Below are 22,228 nucleotides of genomic sequence, written 5' to 3'. Positions count from 1 at the left end.
GCCAGATCTGTAGGGGTAAAGACCCTACAGATGTTAAGCAAAAAGGAAATTCAGATAGAACTCTCTCATCCATGCCTACTTTCTTATTTTTAACATTACCCCATGGATTTCACTGTTTTAGTCACTTTAGGGCTAAACCCTCAAGGTGGCACTGAAGGGTGCTAATTCCTAACATAATAATTTAAAAATGCAGTACAGTCTGGGACTGGGGCGGCTTACTGATGCTCTTTCTGCCTTTCTCAAAATAAAAATAAACTATATCCAACTCAGCTAAGCTGAGACTCCTGCAGGAGTAGGGGATCCACGAGATGGATTGCTCCACCATAGTACTTTGCAATAAAATAAAATACAAATCCCCTCCGCGCAGAACATTAGCAGGGGTCAGGGAGAAGGCGACTGCTAGCCCAGAATACCATCGATAACTCTCGTTAAGGGCGCAGGTTGATGTGAAAAACCTCTACACGCTAACGGGAACACGCTGCTGATGTAGCCCGACTACAGGAATTTGAGTGAAGCAGCGTCTTCACGCGCCCTCTGGCCCTGCAGTTGCGCGCTCACGTATTGACTTTAAATGGCGACTTCAGAAGTTCTTTGTTAGAAGCGAGGAAAAGAACAGGAAAAGGGAGCAAACAATTAGTTTGCCCCCAAAACCTGCCAGGAATATATTTAAAGATCTGCGGAGCAGCGGAACCCCAGGGAATGGGAATCGCCTTCCAATCCTCGCTTGAAAATTGAATTAGGGAATTGCCTAATAATTGTCCAAAGGGTGTTTCATTAATCTGGATTCTTGCGCGAGGACCCAAGAGCTCTTCCCTACAAGTAATGCTTTTGAAACGGCGGCTTATTCAATCAGTACTGTATTACAGAAGCGAAACAAAACTCTCAAAAATAATACATACTTGCCAATGCCAAGCAGCTGGTTATAACGCCTGTGCATGATAGAACATGAATTACACCACCGGCAGCAATGTATTGCAAACAGCATGCAGGATTAAAGAAACTCTTAGGAAGACCTAGTGAGGCCCAATCTTTTTATGATCCTAATGACCTTTGTGATCCTAAAGCCTAATTTACACGTGTTTCACGGCAGTAACGCTGCCGTAGTGCATATGCCATACAGACATCAACAACTAGATGGGAAAGCAGGGCAGCAATCGGCACGCTCTCAGAGGCACTCTTTCTTGGTTACCACTTCCGGGGCTGAGCCCTGGCGTGGAAAACCAGAAGTTCCGGCGAGCCTGAGCCGGTGTTCAGGCTGCAGAAATGAAATAAAAAATGCATTTTTTTAAAAACCACCCCTTCCCTTCCCTGCCTCGTCACGTGCGCAACAAAGCGCATCCGAACTGCCGGGGTCATGTGCGCGTTTTGCAAATCGACTTAAGCAACAGATCATATGACTGCCTCCCAATCTGCGAGGGGGGGGGGGCAAGGCCCGCGATAGCGAAGCAACCAACCAAAAAGGGAAAGGAAGGAAAAGCGGCCAAACAGATTGCAGGGACATCGGCTCGGCCAATTCCATGGAGAGCCGGAGGCGTGGCCTTGCACCCGGGGTTTTGCTTTTGGGGCTGGAAGGAACCGGCTAGCGAAGGTCCTGCCGCGCCAGTCTTCTTGCGGGGCGAAGCTGGTGCAAAGGGTGAGTTGATTTGGAAAGCCCCCGGTGCCTTGGGGGAATCCTGCTGCAACAGCAGAGGGGTCCCCACCCCAGGGTTATTATCAGTTGCGCATGCAAGAGGTTGGGGAGTGAGTATACAGGAAGAGAGAGCTGGCTGTTTCAGCATTGCTTCCTGAGAGCAGGCTGACCCCTGTTGAAGACGGAATACTAGGCTCAATGCAAGCTCTGGTCTGATCTCAAACAGCGGAACTCCTTTGCGTTTCTTGCATTGTTGTTCTCTCTCTCCCCCCACCTTCCTTTCACCTCCCCCCAGATTAATGGGAAACTAAGCATTTCTCTCTGTCGTGCGCTTTCTTTTTCGCCTTGCAGGATATATTGCAGAGGAGCTCACCAGGTGTCCTCATTACATATATTTAGGCTCCAGGAAGAAACATTCCTCTTCTCCCAGGCGTCTGGCTAATTAAAGAGTCTATGGGCTTTTAAACTGGGGAGAATTAGGCTTGGTCTGTTACTAAGTTACCGTATGTATTTTTGTGGTTTTTTTTTCTATTGTAAACCGCCCTGTGATCCTCGGGTGACCAGCAGTATAGAAATGTAATAAACAATAATAAAAAAACACAGTCAGGATTTTACCCTGGGATCTAGCTTCAGTGCCAGGTGCTGTCAATAATTTAAGTCCTGCACTGTCAGCTCTGACAACGGCTTTAAAAGCCAGGGGTCAGCCCCAGAGGATGGTTTTTTCTGCTAAATAACAGCAGCAATCATTCTGAGCTGTGTCAGGTGGGGCTGGTTGCTAGGCCTGGTTCTTGCACTCATAGTGGTTAGAAACAGCTGCACTGTGCTCTGTAGAGCTGGGCTAGAGTGGCCTTTTCTGTGCAGCTGTTGAAACCCCCCCCCCCCACACACATTATTCCTGCATTACAGAGGGTTGGACTAGATGACCCTTGGGGATCCCTTCCAACTCTACAATTCTGTGATTCTATATAAGATGACCTCAAAACCTACGCCCTGAAGGTTGCTGTCCTGTCTCTGTTTATGGCTTCTTGTGGTTATTGTACAAGAGACTATGTTGCACTTCCTTTTCGCAACTCGGTTTTTACTTCCTCACAAACTGAACCCAAAAATCAGTGTGTGTGCTCTCTTCTGGTTGAAGTCAACGTGTGTTGCCTGCTTACGGAGTCTGGATCATTGTGAGTTCTGTGTTCCGCCTCTTGTTCTGTAGGTGTGTCTGTGCTGAGATCTCAAGCAGGCAGGGCAAGGCCAGAGCGTTGCAGTCTGGCATCGGTCTTCAGTTTTGCATGCAGAAGTTTCCAGGTTGAATCCCTAGCTCTGGCAGGGAGACGCCTAGTGTGAACCCCTGGTGTAGGCACTTGGTGTAGGCAGTATTTGGCTAAATGAGGAGCTTCCTGTGTGCTTCTAAGGGGAAACCTGTTTGTTTTCTCACATGGAGGCTGTTTTGCACAGAGAGCATAATGGTTGCTAGATGGATAGTGGTCTCACACTCATCGCAGGCAAACTCACGATGCCCTGGGATTCTTGTGGAAAAGGTGACTGTGCCATTGCAGCGGAATATGCACAGTTACCACACCCCATAATTTTTCTGTAGTACTGGCTTGGCTGTGCATGCTTGGGTTCCTCAAGGGTGGCTTTCCCCAACTTCGTGCCCTTCAGATGTTGAGAAGCTAAGCTGTATTTCAAAATATCTGGAGGTCTGCCAGAGGGGGGGTGGGGCTGTTCATGTATGGTACCGGGTGAAGCACGGTGTTTGCTATCTGGTGGTAATCCTGACACTTTTAAACCAGTGTTGGAGACTTTGAACCAGTGTTAGAAACTCCTTAAACCGACTCTGGGGTTGCGGCGCTCATCTCACTTTATTGGCCAAGGGAGCGTACAGCTTCCAGGTCATGTGGCCAGCATGACTAAGCTGCTTCTGGCGAACCAGAGCAGCGCATGGAAACACCGTTTACCTTCCCGCCAGAGTGGTACCTATTTATCTACTTGCACTTTGACGTGCTTTGGAACTGGTAGGTTGGCAGGAGTAGGGACCGAGCAATGGGAGCTCACCCTGTCGCGGGGATTCGAACTGCCAACCTTCTGATCAGCAAGTCCTAGGCTCTGGGGTTTAACCCACAGCGCCACCCGCGTCCCCCATTTTGCAGTAGGGTGGCTCTAAAGTCTTTATTTTTTCAAACGATGGACTGCCTGTGATTGATTCTCAATTAAACACCTGGCTAGTTCAGATAACAACCATGAGCTAGGTTAAGAGCTCTGAAAACTTAAAAGAAGAAAAGTCCACATATATTGCGACTTTTTTTTTCTTGAAGGTGACTGCTCCTGCTCAGGCAGGTTCCAGAAATCCATTCCTATCGTGCAGGTAAAATATAACTGATAGAATTTTACAGGATGTGTTGTGAAAAAAGTCCAGATCCAATCACCCCCAGGCAGGCACCTCCAGATGATGGAGATGTTAGACGTCTTCTTGGAGCCCAGGCATCTTCACTTGGTCAAAAGTGGTCGAAAGCCAGGCGCAAAATGCGTTTGGCTAATTCTTAACACTGTTTAAACCTTCTTTGGCTTGGGGCCAGCGGACTTTAAGGACCATTTCCTTCTGCATGGATATGCCCAGTTGTTGAGATCTTCCCCAGAGGCCCACCTTATCTGTACTTGGTCTCCCTGCTGGCAGAGGCAAGGGAGGGGAGGGTCTACAATTGCTCTTTTTTCAGTCCTTTTGCTCACCTTCGCAGGGATAAAACTTGGACTTTGTTATCTCTTTGGCTCCAGGTAGAAACCTTTTTGTTTGCCTAGGATTTTTTTTGGGATGTTGTTCACTTAATTCCCGGCTGGCTCTAGAGTTAACATTTTTCTTTTTTTCTTTTTACTGTTCTGCTGGGGTTGAAGAACGAGGCAAAAATGAATGAGCTGCAGCCAATCCGAACTTCTTGGCTTGGTGTACCTGCATGGTACATGTTTCTTAAGTGTAACGTTCCGATACTTAGGCGTGATTGTAACAAGGCAATATGATCTGGTTACGCCAGCGGCACTTTAGCTCCATATATTATGATTTATTTACGGTAATTTCTTAGTCACTTTATCTTGCCCAGGGCAACTCAGAGTGACTTAAAACCAAATAGATTTTTTTTTGGGGGGGGGGGAGATTCCAAATAGATTCATTAAAACCAAGGGGTGAAATAAATACATTAAAAGCATCCCACTCACTTCTAAAAGGCCACAGATGGTTAAAGACCCAGTTATGGAGGAAAGTTTTTGCCTGGCACCTAAAAATATCTCATGGTGCCAGGTCAGCTTTCACAAATGTGGAGACAGTCTCCGGACCTCTTGTGGAGGAGGCACACAAAGAAGGGCCTCAGGTGATGATCTCACGGTCTGTGTTGCTTCATATGGGGAGAGGCCAACCTTGAGCTATTGTGGTCCTGGCACTATCTTAAAGGAGCTACATAGCTGGGAGTGCGTGAACCTTTCCTGGCTTGGCAAGATTACGGCAGCAAAAATGTCCGTCTGAGTTTCTCTTTCATTTTCCAAGTCTTTCCTGTAACAGCCCCAGAAATGCAATGGGCTAAGTGGCAAAGAAATCATTTTGCTATGAAAGAGAAATGGTGTTGCTTGGCTACTGACATACTGTACAGAGTTAAGACCCAAGGGGGGCTTGGTATGCCTAATTTAAGGGTAAACTGCCATGCCTTTTAATTGAAACAATTATTACTTATGAATATGTCCCCTGGCTTCAACTGTGAGTAGGGACTGCAGTGCCTTCACTTTGAGCACTGCTGCTTTTACACCTCTCATGGGGTATAATTTAAAAAAAAAAATAGAGAATCCATTTTTTAGAACAACCTTGGTGATCTGAAGGTGTTGGCATAATAAATTGGCCCACAAGAGAATCTCCCACTTTGCCATTTCTTGATCACCCTCTTTTTAGACACGGAGACAAGTTTACTCAACAAGAGGGGTGAGTACCTAGAGAACAAGGGATTTGGTGGAAAAACCAACACATAAAACAAACAGATATTTGATCCATCCATGTACATTGCTTCGACATGTCTTGCGAGATCACATTGCCTGCACATAACTACTGCAGTTTGTGTAGATCCATACTCTAGTTGGATCATCTTTCTGTTGTGATTTCTGAGAAGTAAGAAAGTTTGGCTCCGCAAGGGATTGGCTTTTGCTTGTGTTGCAAGGGGAGGGGTCAGCAGACAGGAGAAAGAGGCACATCAGGTACGGGAAGGAGGGCTGTTTCTCTACTGTTTCCTAGTAATATTTAGGAGCGCCAGCTCTCTGTGCTTTGCAAGAGAAGCCTAGGGCTATATACCAGGAGGGAGTGTGTCTTTTCACAGTTGTGCAGCTCAACAAGCCACCTGTAGGCCTGAATTTCCTCCCATTTTTCAACTGCACCCCACCAGCACTGCCACAGGTTTCCACGGCTCCTTCTTTTTCAGGGTCTGATTCTGTGAGTGTGTGATGGCCAAAAAAAAAAGTACGAGTCAGATCAACAGGACATCTTTTTGAAAAAGCTGTGACCTGCACGCTCCTGCTCATATTTATTTGCACATAAAAGTTAAGGGACCCCTGGATGGTTGTTGTTGTTGTTTAGTCGTTTAGTCGTGTCCGACTCTTCGTGACCCCATGGACCAGAGCACGCCAGGCACTCCTGTCTTCCGCTGCCTCCCAAAGTTTGGTCAAACTCATGCTGGTAGCTTCGAGAACACTGTCCAACCATCTCGTCCTCTGTTGTCCCCTTCTCCTTGTGCCCTCCATCTTTCCCAACATCAGGGTCTTTTCCAGGGAGTCTTCTCTTCTCATGAGGTGGCCAAAGTACTGGACCCTCAGCTTCATGATCTGTCCTTCCAGTGAGCACTCAGGGCTGATTTCCTTCAGAATGGATAGGTTTGATCTTCTTTCAGTCCATGGGACTCTCAAGAGCCTCCTCCAGCACCATAATTCAAAAGCATCAATTCTTTGGCGATCAGCCTTCTTTGTGGTCCAGCTCTCACTTCCATACATCACTACCTGGACGGTTAAGTCCAGTCAAAGGTGACTCTGGGGTTGCAGTGCTCATTTCGCTTTCAGGCCAAGGGAACTGGCGTTTGTCCACAGACAGCTTTCCGGGTCATGTGGCCAGCCTGACTAAACCGCTTCTGGCACAACAGAACATCGTGACGGAAACCAGAGCGCATGGAAACGCTGTTTGCCTTCCCGCCACAGCAGTACCTATTTATCTACTTGCACTGGCGTGCTTTCGAACTGCTAGGTTGGCATAAGCTAGGACAGAGCAACGGGGGCTCACCACCAACCGCCGACCTTCCGATCGGCAAGCCCAAGAGGCTCCGTGGTTTAGACCACAGCGCCACTACTGCCTCATCCCTGGGCATCATGTTATCCAAGCAATCTGCCTCTTCCCAGTGGCTGTTTGGAAGTGCAGCATCCCAACAGCTTTCATTTGTCGCTATAACTTGGGTGGAATAGATTGGTGAAGGAGGGCCTGCGCCCCAGTTGCAAGTTTCTTGCAGATGGAGAAAAAGATTTTTGCACAGGCATTCACAGAGGATGGTTTTCACATGATGTGGATATTTGATTTTTATATTACCCTGTTTCAGGGTGCCACATGATGAACATGCATTTAAAACCATTCATCAACACCTGCAGATGAATTGGGGAACTAGTAATTTCAAAGAAGGAACTAGGTTCAGCCTCGTCAAAGGCAGCTGGTTCTGAAGGCATGTGATGTTCTCTTTCTCTCACCCTTTCTGTTCCTCTATAGCTGGGACAGGGGGGGGAAACCCTAGATCAGTGTTTCCCAACCTTTTTTGGGCAAAGGCACACTTGTTTGATGAAAAAAATCTCGAGGCACACCACCATTACAGCCCCGTGACGTCAGCGCGCAGCGTCACGCCGGGAGGGACGCACGAAAGTGTAACTTTCAATTTTTTTCCCTCCCCCTTGCCGGGGAACCTCCAAGCTTTGGGGGTGGGGGGGGGGAGGAGGCAGCAAAGCGAGGGACTGAGGGACTCCTCCAACGACAAGGGTTGGGGAAGAAGAGAAAGGGCTATTCCGCTCCAGTCACAGGAGGGGAATATGTACTGGCCCAACTGGTGTGCGGTCTTCGGAAAGCGGGGTGCGGGAAGGAAGCCTAGGCTCGGGGTCCACCGACCTCGGCGGAGAAAGGCAACAACCGGAGCCGATTACGAGCCGGCGCGTGCGTGCAGCGGCTGGCCTCAAGCTCGGGAAGCTGCGCGCGGCGATGTTGACGCGGGGCGCGCGAGAGCTTGGGGGCGGGGCGGGAGAGAGAGAGAAAGAGTTGGCAGCACCAGGCGCTGTTACTTATTGCGCTGCGGACGCTGCCAGCAACTGCGGTGGTTGTGCAGCGGCCGCCGCCGCAGAACGTCCTCGTCAGTCAGCTGAGCTGCCTGGCGGCGTAGGGAGCCGAGGGGCGGGGCTTCCTTTCTGAAGGAGCTGAGGGTGGGGGTCCTCCGGCGCCTTCGGTGAAACGGCGCCGGCCCAGAGCGCTTCTAGGAGGCTGCCTTTGTGCGCGACGTAAAGCCCTCTTTCCCTCCCTCCAGCCCCGTGTCACATGTGGAAAAGGGGGCTGGATCCAGTGACGCAACTCGGAAAACTGTTAGGGAAGCCAGAGCAGGAAAGTGAGTGGGAGGCGGCGTCGCCGCTTTAACCCACGTTTCCTTTTTGAAAGAGAAACCAGTGTTTCCCAACCTTTTTTGGACTCGCTCGCGGCACACCAGGCAACATCTCGCGGCACACTAGTGTGCCGCGGAACACCGGTTGGGAAACACTGCCCTAGATCTCCAGCCGTTGTTGAACTTGGCTGATGGGAGTTATGACTCCTATTCTTACATCATGACTCCTTTACGGAGCAACTGCTGAAGAAACCAGGCTTCTCTTGCAAACCCCATCAGATTTCTGAAGCCAAGAGATCGGGGTGTCCCACCATGATGAATATGAAGCTCAGCTGGTCTGGACTGGCTACTCCAGATTAAAGTGCGTATTTCTCCCAAACCACTGTTGCTCAAATCTACGGTCTTGCATTGTGCACACTTTAGATACCAGCTGTCCTCAGGTTTAGCAAAGTACCTTAGTTATCCCTTTGGCTAATTGACTCCCCTGCTAGCAAGCTGATCTGAAAAATCTTTAGATCTGTAAATTACAGACTTAACACCTAATTCTATAATTCCTAAACTGCTGATTCTGGAGAAAGGAATGGTCTTCCTGCTTTATTGCGGTCAACTGCTTTTTGTGGGTAAATGAAGCTGGCATCAGGTGAATCGGAGGATAGAAGTAGGAGTTGTGATTTTGTATTCCTGGCGGCTAAGTTCATTTTATAGGCTGGAAAGGGTTGAAGTTGAGTTTGGAGCTGGAGTGCAGAGCGGGCTTAAGTTCAGGTGAAACCCATGCCAATTCAGATGCTGTGCTTTCTAACTCGAAAGTTAGCGCTTTGATCTCTCTCTAGCTTATGCATTTTATGGAATCTGCTTGTTCTGCCTCCTCCTCTTCCTCCCTGAAAGTTTCATTTCATGAAAGTTTCATTTCAAGTCCCCCCCCCCCCTCTCTCTCTCTGTGTGTGTGTGTGTCAGTCAGTCAGTCAGTCACAGAAGATGCAGACCAAAAGTTTCCATTTTGGTTGCAGGGACACATAAATTTCAGTTCCTGATTTCGGCTGCCAATTTGGCTCTGTTTTGGACCTCTGTGGTAATAAAGAGATGAGGATGTCCCGTAGAACAAGGCAGCAGCAGACCCACCTGCGCACCCACCCTCAAGCCCCCTAACCTGGCCAGCGACCTCTTTACAAGAGGCACTTGCTTCAGGAAGGCAGAACCTTTCTAAAACTCAGTATGGGTAGATATTGCATATTATGTCATAGAATTCTGAAGTTTGGAAGGGACCCCACGGTTCATCTAGTCTAGCCCCCTGCAGTCATGCTACCTTTCAGCCAAGGATCCCCTCAGGGTTGGACTGCAAATACAGAATTAAAAAAAAAAAAGGGCTCCCTCGGCCAATAAAGCGAGATGAGCGCCGCAACCCCAGAGTCAGTCACGACTGGACCTAATGGTCAGGGGTCCCTTTACCTATAAAATACAAAGTTTTTTATTTTGTTTTTAAATTAAAACAGCAACATAGCAATGCTTTTTCTGAAGAGGGACTGGGGATGGGATTCATATTTTCTGATGCTAGGCCCGGTGGTAGTTGTGGCTACTGGTCTGGCTCAATGTATTTTGCTGCCTGAGGCGAAGGGTAAGCAGAGATCCCCATGCCCTGCGCCATTCCAGGGTGGCGTGGTGGTCAGACTGTTAGACTTGAGCCTGGGTTCAAATCCGCACTCGGCCATGAAGCTCATCGGGTGACCTTGGGCCAGTCACTCTTCCTCAGCCAACCTACCTCTCAGGGTTGTTGTGACGGTAAAGTGGGGAGACCAAGTAGGCCACCTTGAGCTCCTTGGTGGGAAAAGGTAAAAGGACCCCTGACCATTAGGTCCAGTCGTGACTGACTCGGGGGTTGCGGCGCTCATCTGGCTTTTTTGGCCGAGGGAGCTGGCGTACAGCTTCTGGGTCATGTGGCCAGCATGACTAAGCCGCTTCTGGCGAACCAGAACAGCACACTGTTTACCTTCCTGCCGGAGTGGTACCTATTTATCTACTTGCACTTTGATGTGCTTTCGAACTGCTAGGTTGGCAGGAGCAGGGACTGAGCAACGGGAGCTCACCCCGTCACGGGGATTCGAACTGCCGACCTTCTGATTGGCAAGTCCTAGGCTCTATGGTTTAACCCACAGCGCCACCCGCATCCCTTCCTTGGTGGGATATAAATGTAATAAATTTAATCTGTGTGCAGTAGGTAGCTGGACTGGTACTTACCTCAACACTGCACTGGAGCAAAATCCTGCTTCTCACCTGAGGGCACTTGGCTAGCACAGGGAGGTACAGCGTTGGCCATGGGGTACACACAGCTCTGTACTCCCAACCAGGGTGGATCTGATTTAAATCAAATAGATTTAAATCACAATTTAAAGCACTAGTCAGTAAAATTTGATTTAAATCATCTTTTTACAGAAAGACTCATTCTTGCTGGTATAATCTTAATATTTACAACCAGATAAAGGTTTCATTTTTTGAATAATAAATTTTCAGGGTAGTTTTTATAGTTATATCAAAAGTTGCTCATTTGGTTATACTATTAGAAATACATAGATAATTATGAAATTATTGTGAGGTTTAATACGTTAACTTTATATTTGGACAACTTTTCTGCTGTACCTAATTTGAAGGAGAAAAATAATCAATAACAATTTATTTAACTAAAACAATAACATTATAGCATATGTTTCCATGTTTGTTAACTGAAGTGGTTAAACAGTTTTAAAAAAAATTAGACTGAGTTTTAACACATGAAAAACTTAAAACAAATCCTTATTTCCTGATGAATAGCCTTTGGACTATAATGTAACTTAAATAGAAAACTATCTTTAGAAAGGTTTTTCCTCCAAAAGCATTTATTTTTAAAAAATCATGGATTTTTTTAATTCACCCTGCCCCTCAGCATCTGCTGTCTGAGGTCATCACCTCATTCTGCCTAATGGTAGGGTTGGTCTTGCTTGCTTTGAAGACTTCTTGGGCAGCGGTGGGAGCTCAGTGACAACCGCCCAGGCCTTTCCTTCCAGCCTGCAGCCGGCAACTCTATGGCCCAATGCAGCATTGCCTAGAACTTCCCATTACCGTCTCTGTTCACACCCAGAGCTTCCTCACATGATGTTGTACAAAATGCCTGAGTCACACGAGGGTCAGTTAAGTCAGCTGATGACCCAGCTGAGTCATGTGCTACTCCAGTAGGTCAGAGTTCTGGGTCACGTTTTTGATGCACATGTTCTTGTTAATGCTTGGGTCTGCTTCTTGGCATTTATTATTATTATTTATTAAATTTGTCAGTCACTTTATCTTGCCCAGGCAACCCAGATATCATGGACTTCCCCCAGGAGAAGAAGGCTCAAAGCCTGGGGGTGAGTGGTGGGACGACCATGAGTGGTAAGAGGTTGAAGACTGGGAGGAGGAGGTGTCGGAAGCTGAAGAGACAACAGGGTTTAGGAAGCGGGGGAGTCTGTGGCAGAGATAAGTCCAGACTCGGGGCAGGAGCTGAAGCAGTGGAGGGCAAGGGGCAGAGATAAGTCAGGCTGGTGAGAAAGCTGGGCTGTTGTCGTTGTCCTGCTGCTGTGACCCCCCCTCCCCTCCCCTCCTCCCTGTTCTCCCAGGACCAGAAGAGGTATGAAGAGGGAGAAGCAAGGACATGCAAGATGAAGGAGCCTCTGATTGCTTGGATGCAGGGGAGGAGGAGATTTAGGCAACAGTGGGAAGTCAGAGACCTTCAGACTCCCCACAACTGCCTCACAGGGGCAAGATGTACCAGGATGAGTCACTGTGCCCACTAGGCCTGGCCTCCTGAGTCCACATTGTTTCCTTGAATAAAGACTTAACTTCACTGACGCCCTGTGATTTATTGCCGACCTGCTTTCTCACCAAAACAACTTACAACCAAACAGACAGTAATCCCCCGTAGATACATTAAAACCAAGAGGAATACATTAGAAATATCCCACCCACTTCTAAAAAGCCACAGGTAGTTAAAGGCCTTAGGTCTGGTTATATTTCGCAGTGGTGTAAGAGGAAGGCGTCATTGTTGTTTAGTCGTGTCCGACTCTTCGTGACCCCGTGGACCAGAGCACGCCAGGCATTCCTGTCTTCCGCTGCCTCCCGCAGTTTGGTCAAACTCAAGCTGGTAGCTTCGAGAACACTGTCCAACCATCTCGTCCTCTGTCGTCCCCTTCTCCCTGTGCCCTCCATCTTTCCCAACATCAGGGTCTTTTCCAGGGAGTCTTCTCTTCTCATGAGGTGGCCCAAGTCTTGGAGCCTCAGCTTCAGGATCTGTCCTTCCAGTGAGGACTCAGGGCTGATTTCCTTCAGAATGGATAGGTTTGATCTTCTTTCAGTCCATGGGACTTTCAAGAGTCTCCTCCAGCACCATAATTCAAAAGCATCAATTCTTCGGCGATCAGCCTTCTTTATGGTCCAGCTCTCACTTCCATACATCACTACTGGGAAAACCGTAGCTTTAACTATATGGACCTTTGTTGGCAAGGTGATGTCTCTGCTTTTTAAGATGCTGTCTAGGTTTGTCATTGCTTTTCTCCCAAGAAGCAGGCATCTTTTAATTTCATGACTGCTGGAAGACATTGACTTGCCTGTCATTAATCAACACCTGTCCTTTTCTCCATCTTTCTCTTTTCAGGTTCTTGGCCAAGATGTGGTGGGTACAGCTGTTTGTATGCCTGGTGCTTGGAGGGTCAGCTTATTCTCTGCAGTGCCCCGATGGCCATAGCTGTAAGGGATCCTCCGTTTGTTGCAAGCTCTCTGGAGAAGTTGGATATTCCTGCTGTGACCAGCCTCAGGTGAGAACCAGATTTGCACCTTCCACAAGTAGGTGAAAAGCCAAGTCTTTGTCCCTCTCCCAACTTCGTAAAGGCAGAGCTGTTTCCCCCCCTTCCATGAAATGCACCCTTTTTAAACAATGTTTTATTTAAAGTACTTCTGGACATCAAAAAGATTCCAGAATGGCGCACAAATGTTTGTATAATGCATAAATACAAATTAAAACACAGGAAGGAAGCATAAAATAGCCGCAACAGGAAAAACAAATACTCCCGAAGCTTATATTTTTAATAGAAATAAAATCCTCACCCCACATATGAGCAGGAATGAGCGTGCTAAGCTCTACCCTCCCATTTCACTATTTCCCTCTCCCTCTCCATGAGTTGAAGGCAGGGTTCGAAATTAGCAGGGCGCCAGGCTCATTTTGCACCTAAAGATTCTTCATTTGTAAACACCTCAAAAAGTCTGGGTTCCCTTTTTTGCGCCTGGCTGGCACTCAAGGATTACTGAAATGTAACTGCTTTGAAGCCTTGAAGTAAATGTTAAGGACAGACAATATGTTGAGGAGTTTAACAGTAAAGAATAGAGTGTTTTGAAAACTGAACTATGGTACCAATATTGTAAACACCAGATTAAACATGTATTAACAATTTCTGGTAAAAAAAGTGCTATTAACAATGTGTCTCTTATGTGAATTATTAGTTCAAGCTTATCAGAATAATAAATAATAATAATCCTGGTCTGAGACCGTAATAAAGTTCATTCATGCCAATAAAAAGTGTTGCCAGCAACCCCCCTCCCCCAAGTAGACATTCTGTTTTGGCACCTATAACCCAGGTCCCAGGAGCCGTTTGGCTCCTAGCTTTTCTGTACCAGTTTCTAACACTGGCTGGAGGTCAAAGTCCACAAGTAAAATGGCTCCCTGCCACTTACTTGGCAGTGGAACTGAGCTTGCTGTTCCGGCTCACCCCACCTGTCTGTGGCACATGCGCACCAATAGTAGTAGTAATAATAATAATAATAATAATTTATTATTTATACCCCGCCCCTCTGGCTGGGCCTCCCCAGCCACTCTGGGCGGCTTCCATAAAAACCAAAAATACAGTAAAATATCACACGTTAAAAACTTCCCTGAACAGGGCTGCCTTAAGATGTCTTCTGAATGTCAAGTAGTTGTTTATCGCTTTGACATCTGCTGGAAGGGCGTTCCACAGGGCGGGCGCCACTACCGAGAAGGCCCTCTGCCTGGTTCCCTGTAGCTTTGCTTCTCGCAATGAGGGAACCGCCAGAAGGCCCTCGGCGCTGGACCTCAGCGTCCGGGCAGAATGATGGGGGTGGAGACGCTCCTTCAGGTATACTGGACCGAGGCCGTTTAGGGCTTTAAAGGTCAGCACCAACACTTTGAATTGTGCTCAGAAACATACTGGGAGCCAATGTAGGTCTTTCAAGACCGGTGTTATATGGTCTCAGCGGCTGCTCCCAGTCACCAGTCTAGCTGCCGCATATATAGCACACCTGAATAGGATCAAAATAGAACAGAACAGTGTTCCACCAGTCCATACAACCCTGAACCTCTATGTACACCTGTGCATATATATATATCCATAGTTAACTCCCTCCCCCTGGCCCCCTTGAGGTAGTAATGACCACCACCAGCCTGGGTGGCTATACAAGAAGCTTAGACAAATTCATGGAGGGCAGGGCTGTTGGCCGTGTTAGAAACTCAGATACAATCTAGGTCCAAATGGCTCCTTAAACCAAGGCCACAGACGCCAAAATGGAATGTCCAGTTGCCATTTTGGGGCATTTAGATCCCTAAAGTCTCATTTTTTCAACCAAAGGACTGACTCTCAGTTAAACATCTGGCTAGTTCAGATGACAACCTTGAGCTTAGGTTAAGAACTTTGACAACTTAAAGAAGAAATGTCACTTGATCCCAGGGGACAGTTCTCATATATATTGGCCTATTCCAACTAGACGTTCCGATTTGGTGACCGCAACCTTCGTTTAAGGAGCCATTTGGCGCCAAGCTCATATATCTGAGTTTCTAACATGGAGTAGAACCCTAGAATCATGGGATCATAGATTTGGAAGGGACCTCAATAGTTATCTGGTCCAACCCCCTGCAGTGCTGGAATCTTTTGCCCCACGTGGGGCTCAAACCCACAACCCTGAGATTAAGAGTCTCGCGCCCTACTGACTGAGCTACGCGACACCTCTCCGCCCCCCCCCCCAGCTCTGTATCAGCTGTTTCTTCCAGGGAGGTCTTGGGTCTGTGTGAGTATCTGCACAGGGCCAGTTCTGCTTCCCACTTTCCCACTTCTTTCTGTTTTCAGTTCACAGGTGTCTCCCTGCGCATGTTCCCTCCGCAAGACAACTCTCTCCACCAGGTGGCGGAGCCCTCTGGTGTTGCGTGCTTAGACGGCCGTGTGTGCCCGGTGGAATACTCCTGCCTGCGTACTCCAGACGATGACTTGGCCTGCTGCCCCTGGAAAGAGGTGAGACACAGAAGAGAACAGGGGAGGGTGTTCCTGCAAGGTGCAGGTCTTTCTCCAGGACTGTTTCGGGATAGCCGAAAGGGATAGTTTCAGCCTCCGTGTCCCACACCTTGTAGCCTCAGCTTGCCTCCTTCCCTTTTGTGCTCTGTGCTGAAATAAATCTCAGAACAGATGTTCTAACACTTACTAGATCTCTGTTTCCATTTGGACTCTGCTCCTAACTGGATGATTAAAAAGGAGGAGAAATATGATTTTCGTATTGAGCATTTCAGAAAGGTCTCTGCCAGAGTTTGTGGGTAGGGTGCTTTTTAGTTGTGAAGGCAGCAGAAACCTCTCCGAAATCTCTTCCTATCCCCAGCCACGACTGCAAGATTTTTCAGTCACTCTCTCCTCTGAGTAGGTGAGCCGCCAACCTTCTGAATCGACCTTGTGATCTCCGCTTAACCTGAGCACTGTGGAGCAATGAGCACAGAAGGAGGGGATGGCAACTGACTGTAGTCCTGGAAAGGGATGGACGGAAATGAGCAGACTTGAGCCCCCAACACCTCTGCCTAGAAAATACTCACCCTGCGTGGTCCAGGCAAAGGCAGGTTCCTTCTGAGCCTGCAATCACCACCCCCATCTCTTGTGCTGAATGTCTTTTCCTCTGACATTCTCCTCCTCTCCATAGCTGCCAACCGTCCCTTATTTGGTGGGAAAGTCCCTTATCCCAGTGCCGTATCCCTCTGCTGTCCCTTATTGATGATGTCCCTTAAATTTCCCAGGTTTCAAAGGAAGCAGCTCCTCTCCCTCCCTCCCTGCCGGCCAGGAAGGAGGGAGGCTCCAAATGTGTTGCTTGGCTGGCCAGCCCGCCCGCCTCCGGCCTCCTCTCACCAGCCTCGGCCCCCGGGAGCCCCTCCCTGCCGGGACTGGCAGGAGCCTCGGGCCAAACTGCCGCCAAACTGAGCGTCTCTGCCTGGGGTAGCATCTTTGTAGCTTGGACTTTGTTTTGCGCGAGAAGTGGTTGCTGCTTGTAGTTATTTAATTGCAGTGTTTCATCAGCTTGAGCAGCAACCTCTGGAAATGAAGGGCTAAAAAACGGCGCTGTTCTCCAAAATTATCTGGTCCCTTTTAACTTTGTATTTCAGCTGGTTGACTAAAATTTTGGCTGCTGGTCCCTTATTTTCAAATCTGTAAGTTGACAGCTATGCTCCTCTCTTATAGGGCATCTCCTGTGCTGGCGGTCACTATTGCTGCCCTCTTGGCTCCCGCTGCGGTCCTGATGGGAAATCCTGCTCTAAGAGTGAAGGTACCTTGGGGCAGGGTGATGGAAAGGAGAGAGGGGTGGTCACAGCCGGAACAATGTGTCAGCATCGCCCTTGAGCCAGTGCCACCAACTGGACTCCTGCACTTCAGCCCCGACTGGGCTAGGCGAGCTGGGTAGCACTTCCAGAGACCACCTTCTGCACAGGAACAGGTCAAAGTGCTGTGGACTCACAGCTTAGAGTTGTGAGCACCGGATTCACTTCCACAAGAAGACAGTCGTCGCACAGCAGAGTCTAGCAGAGTATATAAATGACTCGGAGAGCAGCTCTGTAGAATATCTTCCTTATTCTATCTACAACTACTATACAACTATATACAGAGCTTAATGGGTTCTCTAAGCATAAAGAATGATACACTACACTGAGCGTCTGCAGCTGCTCTTAGCAGCAACCTTATCTCTACACACCATCTCTAACACTCAGTCTCTCTCTCTCTCCCCGACACACTGACTGACTGACTGACTGACTTACTGACTTGGTGCAGGAGTAGAATAAGTAGAGAGCAGAACACGCCTCTTTCTCTCTGGAGAATCAGCAGACTCCTCAGGAGATTCTTGGATATGGGAGGGGTGAAATCTCCTCACAATGAACTGCGAAACCTGGCAAGAAGAATTATCTAACTATCCCAGTGGCTTCCTCTGAATGCCAGGCTTTTCGAAAATCGTCTAGAACTTACTTTTAACATGGATTTTCTCTTGCTTTTGGCTTCTAGTTCCAACCTTTCCTGCCAGAGTCGGCGCTGTTCAGTGTCCAGATGGAGAATCGGAATGCCCAAACGAGTCTACTTGTTGTATGATGCCCGATGGAGTCTGGGGCTGTTGCCCGATGCCCGAGGTATGGGGGCCCGGCAGATGGAATCGTAGAGTTGGGACCCCCAAAGGTCATCTGTCCCAACCCCCTGCAATGCAGGAATCTCAGCTCAACACACACCACAATTGCCTCGTTGCATAATTCATGTTCAGAATACCACAACACACACGTAACTGGCTATAAAGTAACATAACATTATAGTTAAACTGTAGTCGTCATGTCAAAAAATTGCAAAGCACAGTTCCTGGTGGCAACAACATATCATATTACTATTAATGTTTTTATTGTTGTCAAGTCCAAGGATAGTCAAGTCCAAAGACTGTCAAGTCCAACCGTTACAATTCCTGTTGGCAATGCCATTTCATACTGATATCTTCCTTCTGCATCGCTAACCTGTAAAAATCAAAGAAGCTTAATTCTGCAGTCTATAAATGATACAAGCATCTTTCATTTGCATAATTTGTCCTTTCTTTTGTGGGTGTTATATAATTTCTTCACTTGTTAGCATTTTGTGTCATTTTTGTTTTCTCGTAATCACAAGCCACACTGAAGGCCTAGCACCCCACTCAGCCACTTTTTGTGCTTCTGAGATTTTAGCATGTTTCTTGTGTGCTTTCAACCATATATGTACAGCCCAAGGGACTAGAAACTTGGAGATCTGGATTCCCCACCCAGTGTCCTGTTCTGTGCTTTCCCTGCAGATGCTTCCGCAACTCACGAAACACTTAGTGTAAGCCAAAGCTGCAGAGAACAGTGTCGCCCCCTCCCTAAAATCACGGTATTAATTGATTTGATGTCTAGCCTTTGGGTGACTAACAACCTGAAAACCTGTCATATATTATTAAATCTTTAGCTTGCCTTTTTCCTGACCGCTAAAAGCCAATCTGATGGAAAAGCAGAGGCTTCTGAAAGGCACCTGCAGTTGTCTTGAGACCTTGCGGGAGCCACAGCACCATGACTGAGCACTTACTGCTGTCTGCCAGAGTAGACAATAGTGGTCGAGATCAGAGGCAGGTGGACTTCAGGCTACCACGTTCTGCTTTGCTATTGATTAGAACCCAAAGATCTGCCAGCCAGAACCAGACGCAAAAGGCCAGCACTTAACACTTAAAGAATTCTGAGCCCAGGAATGTGAGTGGCAGAACCGAACTGCGTCCCACTCCTTCCACACACACAAAATTCAGTGGTGGCTGGTGCATGTTTGGGGCTGGTAGGGCAGGAGACAAGGAGCCCAACAGCAGGTGGCGCCAGAGCCAACGCCAAGAGAAGCCAACTCAGTCTCCTTCTGTCACCATCTTGCTCTCTGGCGAGTTCTGCAAGGCAGCATTGGGACTGAGGAGGAGAAAGCAGATAAACCAGAGTTGCCCTCTGGAAGAGCGAGGTTGGGGGGCAGTGCCCCTTCTACCCTAATGGGGCACCTTCCACAGAATACAATCCTCGTCACCTGCCCCAACTTCCTGCACTTCAGCAGTTGTACTGGGAGTGTAGTTTGGTTGCTGCTGTTATTATACAACAGAATAGGAAACCCTTGTTGATCTTCTTCCAAGTTGCCCCAAGATCCGCCTTTGGATCCTTCACTGCCTTGGGTCTGACTTGGTTTTAAGTTCATGTATTGAACAGGAGGTTGTGGAGCAACTTCTGGGTCACACCTTGTACCGTTGATACCAAGTGTGTCTGTGCGGCTTGAATCACTGAAGATTCCCTGAGGAGAGAGAGGGTGTTACGGGGTAACAAGACCCATTGGCTAGCTGGGGGGTGGGGAGGAGTCCGTGCAAGAGAGCAGGTGCACTATAGAACGGCTCCAGGTCATGCAAAAAGAAAAGAAAAACTCGAAAAGAACCAGGGGGCAAATTCGTGAGAGAATGCAAAAAGCAGAAATGGGTTCTCCAAAGTCCACATCTGTGAGAGTTTCATTATAGCTGAATGCAGTAATATAGCTGGATGTGTTTCAGAACCGAAGCTCCTCCTTAAGTAATTATGCTGGGATGCAACTTGACACCTCTTAAAAAACCTAACTAAATATTTAAAAATGTAAAAAAAAACCTCAAGAGAAAGTCATTACGAACTCAACATCTCAAAGGCTCAAGTACTCTTGAACTTTCTGATGCCATTGGCAAAAGATCCAGTTACAGATAGGTAGCCGTGTTGGTCTGCCATAGTCAAAACAAAAAAAAATTCCTTCCAGTAGCACCTTAAAGACCAACTAAGTTAGTTCTTGGTATGAGCTTTCGTGTGCATGCACACTTCTTCAGATACACTTCTTCGTGTGCATGCACACTTCTTCAGATATCTGAAGAAGTGTGCATGCACACGAAAGCTCATACCAAGAACTAACTTAGTTGGTCTTTAAGGTGCTACTGGAAGGAATTTTTTTTTGTTTTGACTATTGGCAAAAGAGTCTGTGTAATATAGCTGCTAACAAGCTTGAGGTGGTGCTTCTTGAAGGAAAAATAATGTGTTTGCTGATGTACTTGTGAGCAGATAACTTAGAAATAGGGCCAGGTAATTGAGGTGTGTGTGAAGCAAGCAGCAAATCAAATCAGGCAGGGATGGGAAACCTGTGGCTGTTATCCGTGGTCATTGGACTACACCTCCCATCATCCATGCTAGACTAGAAACTTGTTTGGGTATAAAAGGCAATAATAAAAGCACAATCTTTGGGATACATGATCAGGGAGGCTTACAATTAAATATTGAAAGAACCATGAACCCCTAAGCTAACAGCAACATGAAAATTCAAATAAAACCAGTTGAAATAATGGATTTTGGGCTTGCTGTCACGTTCCTCGCCTCTTTCTCTCCCAAGGCATTGTGCTGTGAAGACAAGATCCACTGCTGCCCACACAACACAACTTGCGACCTGCCACACGCGCGGTGCTTTGCAGCCTCCGGGGAGCACCCTCTTCAGAAGAAGTTCCCAGCGACCAGGCGAGCGGTTCTGTTGGGTACGGAACGGGGAGTGAAGGATGGGGTGGACCTGGAGTTGCTGCCCATTCAGTGCAGCAGTTCTTCATTCCCCTTCTGACAAGGCAGCGCATCCTACCCTCTTAAATTCCTGTCTCTGAACCTCCTCTGCAGAGTCACCTCAGAACAGTCTCTGCCCAGGTAATCAGTCCAGCTGCCCGGATACAGACACCTGCTGCATTCTCCCGACGGGCCAATATGGCTGCTGCCATCTACCCAATGTAAGTATCAAATTCAGAAAGACAACTGGATGGGATTGTGTGGGTCCAGTGGAAGGGGCCAGTGTTGCTAGGCCTGTGGCTCTCGCTAAATTCAAATTGTGGCAGCTCTGTTTTTTTGACCAACATACAGTGGAACTTTGGTTCTTGAACTCAATCTGTTCCAGAAGTCCGTTTGACTCTTGAAACGGCGTTGCGGAGTCGATTTGTTCGTCAACTAAGCTGTTTGAGAACCAAAGTTCCACTGTACGTACATTGGATTTTGGCTGTGTGGGTGAAGCAAGAAATCACCTCCCTCTTTCATTTGCCCACTTCCCTGAGGCTTGTACTCCACTCTAGCGCTGGGCGATGCCTGGTTTTCGACATCGCAGTTTATCACAAGCTGAACTTTGCGATATACCAATATACAGTGGACACTCGGGTTGCGAACGTGATCTGTGCGGGATGCACATTCACAAACCGCATCTGCGCACGCGCAGATTGCGATCCGGCACTTCTACGCATGCGTGACTGCCGAAACCCAGAAGTAACCCATTCCGGTACTTCTAGGTTTCAGGGGTCCACAACTCAAAAAAACACAACCTGAAGCGGCTGTAACCCGAGGTATGACTGTATCACAATGTCTGAAATAAGGACAGAGCATTGTAGAGGCATTGGCTGGCTTCACGGTTTCCCCCACATTTTGACTTTTGCACAGAGCATACACACACACACACATCGTGATTCGCGATACATTTCCAGGTCAAAAATTATGAAACCAATATCATGATATGGACTTCAAACTGATTTTGGACGATATATTGCCCAGTCTTACTCCCAGCAACACAGATCCACCAGTGCAGCTTCTTCTGAGGACCTTGACTCCCCAACACTTGATTCATTTTAGGGGAGCTTTGGGGTGTCTGTTGGCCCTCTTTTCCATGAAGCCTTGCTGTAAATTAGCACTTGTCCTCTGGGCTTGCTGCCCGTACCAGCAAGATATGGAAAAGATGCAGCCCTCAAACCAGGAGTCTTGGTTGACCACAAACTTGACATGAGCCAACAGTGTGACGCTGCAGCTAAAAAGGCCAATGCAATTCTGGGCTGCATCAATAGGAGTATAGCATCTAGATCAAGGGAAGTAATAGTGCCACTGTATTCTGCTCTGGTCAGACCTCACCTGGAGTACTGTGTCCAGTTCTGGGCACCACAGTTCAAGAAGGACACTGACAAACTGGAACGTGTCCAGAGGAGGGCAACCAAAATGGTCAAAGGCCTGGAAACGATGCCTTATGAGGAATGGCTAAGGGAGCTGGGCATGTTTAGCCTGGAGAAGAGGAGGTGAAGGGGTGATATGATAGCCATGTTCAAATATATCAAAGGATGTCACATAGAGGAG

The 22,228-nt window shown here is 47.8% G+C and overlaps 1 protein-coding gene across 3 annotated transcripts in view; it reads left to right on the top strand.

The window, feature by feature from the left end:
* Positions 1 to 22,228, top strand: part of GRN (granulin precursor) — a 36,297-nt gene that overhangs the window by 2,660 nt on the left and 11,409 nt on the right. Inside the window, exons 1-7 of one of the 3 annotated variants that reach the window (XM_081883956.1) lie at positions 1,407 to 1,633; positions 12,917 to 13,076; positions 15,393 to 15,554; positions 16,758 to 16,842; positions 17,571 to 17,692; positions 20,475 to 20,613; positions 20,747 to 20,853. In XM_081883956.1, coding sequence (XP_081740082.1) covers positions 12,930 to 13,076; positions 15,393 to 15,554; positions 16,758 to 16,842; positions 17,571 to 17,692; positions 20,475 to 20,613; positions 20,747 to 20,853 — 762 coding nt within the window. In that variant the 5' untranslated portion in view covers positions 1,407 to 1,633; positions 12,917 to 12,929. Of the gene's footprint in view, positions 1 to 1,406; positions 1,634 to 2,632; positions 2,803 to 12,916; positions 13,077 to 15,392; positions 15,555 to 16,757; positions 16,843 to 17,570; positions 17,693 to 20,474; positions 20,614 to 20,746; positions 20,854 to 22,228 lie in introns of those variants that run through there. The other 2 variants (XM_081883954.1, XM_081883955.1) reach the window with 2 other exon arrangements.

The sequence above is a fragment of the Podarcis melisellensis genome (genome assembly GCF_964234715.1).
Source record: "Podarcis melisellensis genome assembly, chromosome: 13".
NCBI classification, from domain to species: Eukaryota; Metazoa; Chordata; class Lepidosauria; order Squamata; family Lacertidae; genus Podarcis; species Podarcis melisellensis.
Note: the sequence above shows the minus strand (reverse complement) of the source record. Positions and strands in the feature narration are given on the sequence as shown.